Consider the following 9859-nt stretch of genomic DNA (forward strand, 5'->3'; position numbering starts at 1 on the left):
GTTCTGAACCCCTGTCCTGTCTTTCCGTCCTCCATGTCTCACTACTCGGGGGCCCTGTACTCTAAGCTTTCTGCGTGTCTTAAATGTCCCTGAGGGAAGCTAGTGTCAGGCGTCCAGCAGGACAAGGGAGGTAAGCCTGCTCCCCGAGAGGAGCGCTCCTGTTGGGCCTCCGTCCATCTGAGCAAGGCCAGCCTTCCGGAGCTGGGTCACTGGGGGCAGCTCCTCAGTGAGCCCGGGAGGCTGGCGGCAGGTTCACACCCCTGCTGGCTCCGATGGTACAGAATCCGCCTGCAACGCGGGGGAACTGGGAAGATCCCCTGGAGGAGCACATGGCAATCCACTCGTGTTCTTGCCTGGAGCGTCTCCATGGACAGGCGAACCTGGTGGGCTACAGTCCATGGGGTCGCCAAGAGTCAGACTGAGCGACTGAGCTCGTGAGCTCTGCTCTCCTCAGTTCCTGCAGGTTCCGTGAAGGGGCAGAGGGACAGCTGTGGGCAGCCACCAGCCTGTTATCGAGCACTGGGTGCTTAAAGCTGTCACTGGTATTCTCTCGCCAGGCCTCACAGCTCCCTCCAATGTTGGTAGCACTAGGTGCACTCTCTTAAGAGTCCTATTTTTAAAAAATATAACCGTATTTGCGTTGTTCTCTTTAACACTGAAGCACAGGAGAAAACTCAGCATGGAGACTTATTCTGGCAGCATATAGGTGAGAAGCCCTAGGCCATTCAATCTAAGTTCAACAGGAATGGGGTTCAGAGCCCTGACATGCCCACAGGTAGCTGGTGCCCACAGTGCAGGGAAGACAAGGCCCAGGTCTCCTGCATGTCAGGAACCCTTGGAACCTGATGTCTGGGTCTGGGGACCGCTATCTAGCAGGGTCGTGGACACAGGCAGTACAGCAGGAGGTCTGGTCACCAGGGGAGGGGTGAAAATCTGGCTAAGAGTAAGACTTTCCCCATGCTAGAGTCACATGCTGAGGGCTTTCCCAAAGCCAGATAAAAGCCAGGGGCTGAAAGTGAAGAAAAGTAGGTCTGATTTGGTTTATGGATGCACTTTCCATTGACCACATCTGCCCAGCAGCGGGACTGGCAATCAGATTCCAGAAATGAGTCTGAGCGGCAACTGGCTGCCCTCACAGTGAACCATGAGGTGGCTGACTGGCTGGCCCATGGCTCCTCCGGGGCAACAGTGTGATGTGGGCAAGAGCATGTTGGGCCTGAAACCTAAACCCCAGATTCCTAGTCTGGCTTTACCACCTGCTAATTTCACTACTTTGGCCAAGAGTGGCCCATCTGTTTTATATGATCGTGTGTGTGCTGTGTACTAGGTTGCTTCAGTCGTGTCTGACTTTGTACGACCCCAGAGACTATAGCCCTCCAGGCTCCTCTGTCCATGGGATTCTCCAGGCAAGAATGCTGGAGTGGATTGCCCTTCCCTTCTCCAGGGGATCTTCCTGACTCAGGAAGATCAAACTGGCATCTCTTATGTCTAATCTGCATTGGCAGGCACGTTCTTTACCACTAGAGCCAGCTGGGAAGCCCCTTATATGATGGTACCAGTACTCAGACTACACAAGACAGTTTTCATGATCATCAGAGATGATGCTAAAGCTCTTAGCAGGAGTTACTGACTTTCACATTACTGTCCCCTGGTACTTTCCCTTCTTGCTCGGGGTTTCTGAGGGAAGTGGCAGCTGCCACGGCCCAGCCTTTTCTTACCAGTGTCTGCTGTCCCCTTGCACCCCACGCTCTCCTCACCCACTCACGGTCCTGGCCTCCAGCTCAGCTGTCTCCAGTACTACACAGGCCCTACCAACGGCACCGCAGAGATGCAGGTGGAGGACGGCTGCGTGGAGAACCCCAAGTACTACAACTACGTGGCCGTGCTGTCCCTCATCGCTACCATCATGCTGGTGCAGGTCAGCCACATGGTCAAGCTCACACTCATGCTGCTCATCGCGGGGGCTGTGGCTGTCATCAACGTCTACGCCTGGCGCCCCATCTTTGATGACTACGACCACAAACGCTTCCAGCAACACAAGTAAGATGAAGCCTGTTTGGAGATCTGCATGATCTCCTTCCTCCCACCAGCCTCCCCAGTCCCCACTTCAAGGTCATGGGCCTGCAGTGAGCTGGCCATCTGTCTCTAGGGCTAATCAAAGGCTTGTATGGGAATCAGGGTTTGTGGCTTCTCACAGACTGGTTGGCTGTAATCCCAGGACGGATCCTGTCCCTTCTTGAGGACTGGAAGGTCCAGGTCACCTCAGTGTTTGGCTGGGTGCAAGTATGTGCTGTTATCTGTCCCGACAGCTTTCCAATGGTGGCCTTAGAGAAGATGCAAGTGTTTTCCACCTCGGGACTCAATGGCACTGACAGGTAAGGGTGTCTCCTTTCCCGTCCTGCCCTGCGTTTCCGGTCCCTTTCTTCAGGAGACAAAGTACAACAGTCCAAAGCCCCAGGGTCTCATCCTTCCAGAGGCACACTGTATGGGATGTTCAAGCTCGAAAAGTCAGCATGTTTCTGTGGGAGGCTGGAGCAGACTTTAGTGCTTATCTGGCCGCGCTGGCCTCTCCTGAGGTCAAGGGAATGCAGAGCGGTCTAGACGGTGGAATAGAGAGCAGGCTGGAGAGGCAGAGAGAGGAGCAGCCATCTGGGTGATGGCTGCGGAACAGACCTCAGAAGCTGGAGGAAGGGGCCCTGTGGCATTCAGTCTAGAACACCCAGACTCCTTTCCCGCCACAGTGGTTCTCTGTGGGGCCTCAGCAGGCCAGTTTGCCTGAGTCTGTATCATCTCTTGAAGAGGTTATCAGCAGAATTCTTCAAGATTCCATCTTAGCTCTGAAGTTTAGAATGTTATGATGCAGTGACTTGACTAGACTTTTAAATAAGTTAAAAAAAAAAAAGATTACCTAACAGAGAAGATGGACAGAAGACTTGAATAGGCCTTTCACAAAAGAAGTCTAAATAGGAACTAATAAATTAAGGGCATTCAAGTAATCAGGGTCATGCAAATTAAGGCCACCAGGGAAGACTGTCACACACCAACCAGTTTGGCAAAAATTAAGAAGGCTGATAACATCATGGATTATGGTAACCCATACATTCCTGGTGGAAGTATAAATGGTACAACCAAAAAAAAAAAAAAATGGTACAACCATTTAAGAAAACAATTTGGAGTTAATTAGTAAAGGTGAAAATAGACCTATGACTCAGTAACTCCACTGCTATGTGAAATTAATGTACATGTTATTTGTCCCCAGATGTATGTACTAGAATGTCCACAGTTGCACTGTTCATAATAGCCACACGCGCGCAAACATCCAACTCAAAGGAGAGCCCCAATGAAATTAAGACTAAGTGGATATGTAAACTGTGGTATATGCATATAATACCAACTCAGCTCCACACAAAAATATGGCTGACAGTTATAAAAACGCATGGTGCAACTGTGCCCTCATCCCATCACTGAGATGTTAGTCTCTCCCTTCTCCAGATTCCTACATGGTTGAGGCTACTGCTGTGATCAGTCAGGTGATGTGTTTAATAAACATCCAGAGAGCAGCTCTCAAGGCCTGACGTGGATTTCAAGTGCAGCCAGAACTGTCCAGGAGTTGGCTGGCAGTTAAGACAAAATCCCAGTGATTTCAGAAATTTTTACTGTCCAGTGGGCATCTGGACTTGATATGAAAGTGCTTAAGCTGCTGAGAAAGGTTTCTGGGGTGATAAGAAACAGCATAGCCACATTAGAGAGGATAAAAACTCCCTTGTCAGCAGAGGGCAGCATGGCGCACTTTCAACCGAATTCTGGGCCCCACAGGCTGCCCCTGGTGCCGTCTAAGTACTCGATGACAGTGATGATCTTCGTCATGATGCTGAGCTTTTACTACTTCTCCCGACACGTGAGTGCCTGCACACCCGCCCCTTCCACGCCGACTTCTCAGGGCCTCCTGAGAAGCAGCCCCAGGATCTAAGAACCCAACCTCCTGGGGAATGCCGTTTTCCTTACCCCACATGGCATGTGACCCCGGTCAGGCCACCGCCTCTGCCATTTCCTGGTCTCCCTCAGGAGTATCAATACCAGAACAACAGTTCTTACCTCTTGCTCTGAGCTGCTGATGGAAGGCTGGGAGTGGGACATAAAGCCTGGATAAAATCTCTAATTTCCTAGGCCAGGGGCTCATGGATCTCCACTCATCCTGGCTCTGGGGGTCACGAACACACTGACTACAGAGCCAGAAAGGGAAAGAAGCTGGTGAAATTTTTGTTTGGTTAAAAGGAAAAAGAGGAAGAGGGAGGGGAAGTACCCACACAAGGGACTTACTTCCCTATTAGCTCAGGAGCCACCCAGTGGCTTGTCAGAGAACTGCAACCACCTCCAGGCACTTGGCGACTGGAGCCTGCTGGAAATGGGGACTTCTCTTCCCTGCGCTGAGATCCCCACTGCTGCCACCACCCACAAGGCCCATCTGTAGCTGAAATGAGGTCCCAGGAGGCCCCTCACATCCTCCTGTAACCACAGAGGCTGGGGTCATCACCCCAGCTGTATGGTATGGCCTTTTTTGATGAATCATCTTTCTGGGGTTCATTTCCCCTGCTATCCAGCCATCTCCATCTTCCTTTCAGTTTTTCCATGTTGGAACCCCTCAAGTTCCCATTTCTCAACTTTTTTGTTTTTTGTTTTTTTTGGTTGCACTTTATGGGATTTTAGTTCCCCAATCAGGGACTGAACCCAGGGCCACAGCAGTGAAAGCACCTGGTCCTAACCACTGGACCACCCGAGAACTCCCTCAAATGGCCAGCTTAGGGCACACACCTTGCCTGTGTGTATATCCATAGGTGGAAAAGCTGGCACGGACACTGTTCTTGTGGAAGATTGAGGTCCACGACCAGAAGGAACGTGTCTATGAGATGCGACGCTGGAACGAAGCCTTGGTCACCAACATGCTGCCTGAGCACGTGGCACGCCATTTCCTGGGGTCCAAGAAGAGAGATGAGGTGAGGCGTGGCCCCATAAGGCTGGAGCCATAGGGCTGTCTTCTGGCTTTCTGCCTTCTTGTGACATAGCCTGGGGGCCCAGGTAGGGCTGGACCTACACAGCACCACAGTATCAGAAGCCAAAGAATCTCTTGCCATAATCTGTGAGGCCCGTTTCAGAAGACAAGGCTTTAGTGGAGCGCACCTTTCTGTCAACTCCGATTGTCCGAGTGGTTCTCGTGCCTCACTTCACAGCTTCCCACTGCCCTCTTTCCTAGAGCTGGGGCTGTTGGCAGGAACTAGCAAAGCTCTTTTCTTGGTTTCCAAAGTTGCAATGAGCTTTTAATATTTCAAAGTCAGGACAGTCTGGGAGACCTGTGTGTCCAAAAAGCTGAGTGCACGTCATGGGTATGAAGGACGTTCATTTCTGTAGCATGCCATTCACTTAGACTGTCTTTGAGCACTTTGGCCCTGCCTCTCTTTAGGAGCTGTACAGCCAGTCTTATGATGAGATTGGAGTTATGTTTGCCTCCCTGCCCAATTTTGCCGACTTCTACACAGAGGAGAGCATCAATAATGGCGGCATTGAGTGTCTGCGCTTCCTCAATGAGATCATCTCAGATTTTGACTCTGTGAGTGACTATCCTGGCCCCTGCATCCTACCACAAAGCCAGCCCTTCCAGACTGCAGCCCAAGAAATTTGGGAGTTACTTTGGCTGCTGTTTTCCCATAAAAACTCCTCAAAACGCATGGCCTTCTGCAGTTGTCTGGAAATGTTGGGTCCCAGGTGGGAGCCTTGGAAATCACCTGTAAGTTCATAGGATAAGGTCTGGCCAAAAGATTTTGAGGCCCCTCTGGTTCCTCTTATCCTCAGACTCAGCAAACAATAATCAGGTATTAATAACTTGTGTACCAGGGGAAATGCTTTTACATACATGCTCAACACTTCCAAGACTGGCACTTTTATCCCTGTGTTAATATGGTAGAAACTGAGGCTCAGAACATCAGGACATTGGCCCAGGATAACATGGCAGATGTTGGCTAAATGAAGCTTTTATAGGAAAACCTCTCTCAGATGTTTCATGGGTTTGTTGTAAAAAAAAAAAAAAAAAAGGGCAGATCTGTCATTTATTTGGCTCATTCATCTCTCTTGACCGCTGACAATTCTCTCTTAACACTGGCCTCAGCTTCTGGACAATCCCAAGTTCCGGGTCATCACCAAGATCAAGACCATTGGTAGCACCTACATGGCAGCTTCAGGAGTCACCCCAGATGTCAACACCAATGGCTTTACCAGCTCCAACAAGGTAGCTAACCAGCAGTAGCTAGAGGAGATGGATGGGGCAAGAGAGAGGCAGCCCACACGTCATTGGTGGGAAACAGTGTAATGAAAGTAGCTGCCATTAAGTACTGTTGTTGTGTGAAGGGGTCCCCTAAGACACACCAACTAGCACCATGCGGTACAAATGCAAAATGACTGTTATATTCACATCTTCATTTTCTTTTCCATTATGGTTATTACAGGATATTGACTAGTTCCCTGTGCTATACAGTAGGACCTTGTTGTTTAATCCAGTCTCTGTATAATAGTTTGCATCTGCTAATCCCCAACTCCTAACCATCCCTCCCCCACCCTACTTGGCAACAAGTCTGATCTCTGAGTCTGCTTCTGTCTCATAGAGTTCATTTGTGTAACATTTTAGATTCCACATAAAAGTGACATAGGGTATTTGTCTTTTGGACCTAGTGTGACAGTCTCTAGGTCCATTCATGTTGCTGCAAACGGCACTTTCTTTCTTCGCAGTGGAGTAGAATCCCACTGTACACACGAGCCACATCTCCATTCATTCATCTGTCATTGGACATTTGTTTCCACGTCTGCAGTTCAGTTGCTCAGTTGTGTCCTATTCTTTGAGACCCCATAGACTGCAGCATGCCAGGCTTCCCTGTCCATCACCAACTCCTGGAACTTACTCAAACTTGTGTCCATTGAGTCGGTGATGCCATCCATCTCATCCTCTGTTGTCCCCTTCTCCCACCTTCAATCTTTCCCAGCATCAGGGTCTTTTCCAATAAGTCAGTTCTTTGCATCATGTGGCCAAAGTATTGGAGCTTCAGCATCAGTCCTTCCAATGAATATTTCCTTTAGTGCCGGGAGCCAGCGTGAGGAATTCCACCCATGACAAGGTCATGCGGCAAGAGCTCTGATGGCAAGGCTAATCAGACCTCAGGTTTTCCCCCTAGAATTTCCTGAGCATCCACCCCCCCCCCAAAAAAAGAATCTGCCTGCTTTTCCACTCTTCTGACATTCTCTGGAAAAAGTCAATTCAGGGCTTTAGTCTTCTGCATTTGAAAGTGTTTCAATCCAAAAACCCCTCTGATGGCTTTCTGGCCTGCCTGCAGGACTCGTACAACTGCACATGTGATTGTTTGAGGCCTCCTGACCGCAGGAGGCACAGGAAGCTTAAAACATCCTAGGAATGTAGGGGCTTCCGAAGAGTCAAAATCATTAGAATAGGACTGATTAAAAGTTTCATTTGTTGAGTCAATACTTGCTGCCAAATTTTCATATCCTTTATTTTTAGATATAGTTGGTATATAGGAAAACAAGTAGTAGACCTGGTATTAGCAACATTAGATCTTGGAGTTAAGTATCTTCTTTGTTATAACCCACTGCACCTTTGTTCTATAGAGATGTTAACTTTAGCACTTTAAGGAGATGTAGATTAAAGAAAAACACTTGAGGGGAAACGAGATTAACATTCATTAAGAAAGAGAGTCAAAAAAGTGTTAACAAGCCTCCTGGCCAGAAGATAATGTAAATCACCTGCGACCTTTTGTATACAAAAAATATACAGAAAGAGTCTGAGCTGCGAACGCTACATAATTTTGTATTACCCATTGATCTCTATGTATAATCAAAAGTATAAAAGGCCTTGAAGGACAATAGGAGAGCCAGTCGCTGGACTGGTTTCCCCCGTGTCTCCTCTTTACTCTAATTTCAGGCTGAATTCCCATCTGGGGCGTGGAGGCTCACTTTGTCTACTTACTTGCCCCGGCTTTTAAGATGCGTGAGAGAGAGCCCAAGGCGGGGCACTCTCCGATATTCAAATGGACGCCGGTGGCCTAAGGTAGATGGTGCAAGCTCCTTGTCTGGAACTTTATTGGCTTTCCACGTAACCCAAGTTAATCAGCCTCTTCTCTCCACTTAATTTTCTTACTACTTCTTCCTACTCTAATCTTATATCAATAAATAAGTTTTTCTCACGCCAATGCAATCCACCCTTCAAATTCCCTGGATCCACCAGGGCTGGACCCTGGCACTTTAGGAAATATTTAGGACTGATTTCCTTTAGGATGGATTGGTTGGATCTCCTTGCTGTCCAAGGGACTCTCAAGCGTCTTTTCCAATACCACCATTCAAAAGCATCAATTCTTCAGCACTCAGCTTTCCTTCACAGTCCAACTCTCACATCCACACATGACTACTTGGCTATTGTAAATAGTGCTGCAATGAACACTGGGGTGCATATATCATTAAAATTATAGTTTTCTCCAGATATATACCCAGAACTGCAGCATCACATGGTAACTCTTTTTGAGGCACCTCCGTACGGTTCCATAGTGGCTGTACCAATTTACATTTCTACCAACAGTGTAGGAGGGTTCTCTGCACATCCTCTCTAGCATTTGTTACCCGTAGACTTTTTACCAACAGCCATCTCCATTTTATGGATGAGCTTAAAAAGACACGTCTAGGACGGTGTTTATAAGCTAGCTGAATGCGCCCAGCTGGCCCCGGCATTCACAGCCACTCTCTGGTGCAGGAGGAGAAGTCAGACAAGGAGCGCTGGCAGCACCTGGCAGACCTGGCTGACTTTGCGCTGGCCATGAAGGACACGCTCACCAACATCAATAACCAGTCCTTCAACAACTTCATGCTGCGCATTGGTAAGGCCTCTCAGGGCACCCTCTCCTGCTGTGCACCTCCTCCCCAAGCAGGGGACTCTACAAATCAGGGAACGGGTCTTGGAAAGACTTGATGCACTTCGGGTGGGGAGGGTCACACTTCTCGAGCTGAAGGGACCTTAAGGGTCTTCAGGTCAGTGATCAAACCAAAAATGTGATGCTCAGCCATTCCTGTCCCATGCTGTTTATGATGGCCTCCCTTCTGAGTCTGGCTGGGACTTGAGTTTGTCTCCCTTTCCAGGGAATCTGTCACTTCAGTCCTGCCCGCTAGGATTAACGTCACCCATCACACACTTCTGGGGAGGGGTTCTCAATCCTGGGCAAGGTCACAGGGGACTTGAAGTACCAGGTGGGTGGCAAGAAAAACGGGCAACTTCTGCACTAAATTACTTAGCACAGCAGGGCGGCTGACATCTGCTGAGCACAGTGAGGATGAGAAGACTTGATTTCTGTCCTCTGGGAACTCAAGAGTCAGGCTTGATGAAATCAGGTTATATAACCAGGAGCTTTGTGGCTGGAGTCAGGCGGAAATTGAGAAGAGTTGGTGGCTTCTGCGATGGGGCTGAGCTCAATTTTGTGCCTCCCCCTCAGGAATGAACAAAGGAGGGGTCCTGGCTGGGGTCATTGGAGCCCGGAAACCACACTATGACATCTGGGGCAACACAGTCAATGTAGCCAGCAGGATGGAGTCCACAGGGGTCATGGGCAACATCCAGGTAAGTCCAGGGGACAGAATCAGAACAGTGCATGTGTTGCTGGGCACTGTGGCCTCTGTTCTGTGGACCCAGAATGTTAAGCGGGTCGTGTTGCAGTCAAGAGCAAGAGTGGGATGAGCTTCCTCAATAGAAGGGAGGAAATATTTCAACTCTATTTGCAAAATGTAGGTTTAAGTTTTGGGTAAGAACATCCTGCCTGTT

General features: G+C 49.0%; 1 protein-coding gene across 1 annotated transcript in view; it reads left to right on the forward strand.

Moving 5' to 3' along the window:
* Positions 1-9859, forward strand: part of ADCY3 (adenylate cyclase 3) — an 87709-nt gene that overhangs the window by 76503 nt on the left and 1347 nt on the right. Inside the window, exons 14-21 of the mRNA XM_005686948.3 lie at positions 1781-2040; positions 2310-2375; positions 3817-3898; positions 4836-4994; positions 5459-5605; positions 6161-6280; positions 8801-8924; positions 9534-9658. Of these exons, the coding sequence (XP_005687005.1) occupies positions 1781-2040; positions 2310-2375; positions 3817-3898; positions 4836-4994; positions 5459-5605; positions 6161-6280; positions 8801-8924; positions 9534-9658 (1083 nt within the window). The remainder of the gene's footprint in view (positions 1-1780; positions 2041-2309; positions 2376-3816; positions 3899-4835; positions 4995-5458; positions 5606-6160; positions 6281-8800; positions 8925-9533; positions 9659-9859) is intronic.

This window comes from Capra hircus, chromosome 11 (assembly GCF_001704415.2).
Source record: "Capra hircus breed San Clemente chromosome 11, ASM170441v1, whole genome shotgun sequence".
Classification (NCBI taxonomy): domain Eukaryota; kingdom Metazoa; phylum Chordata; class Mammalia; order Artiodactyla; family Bovidae; genus Capra; species Capra hircus.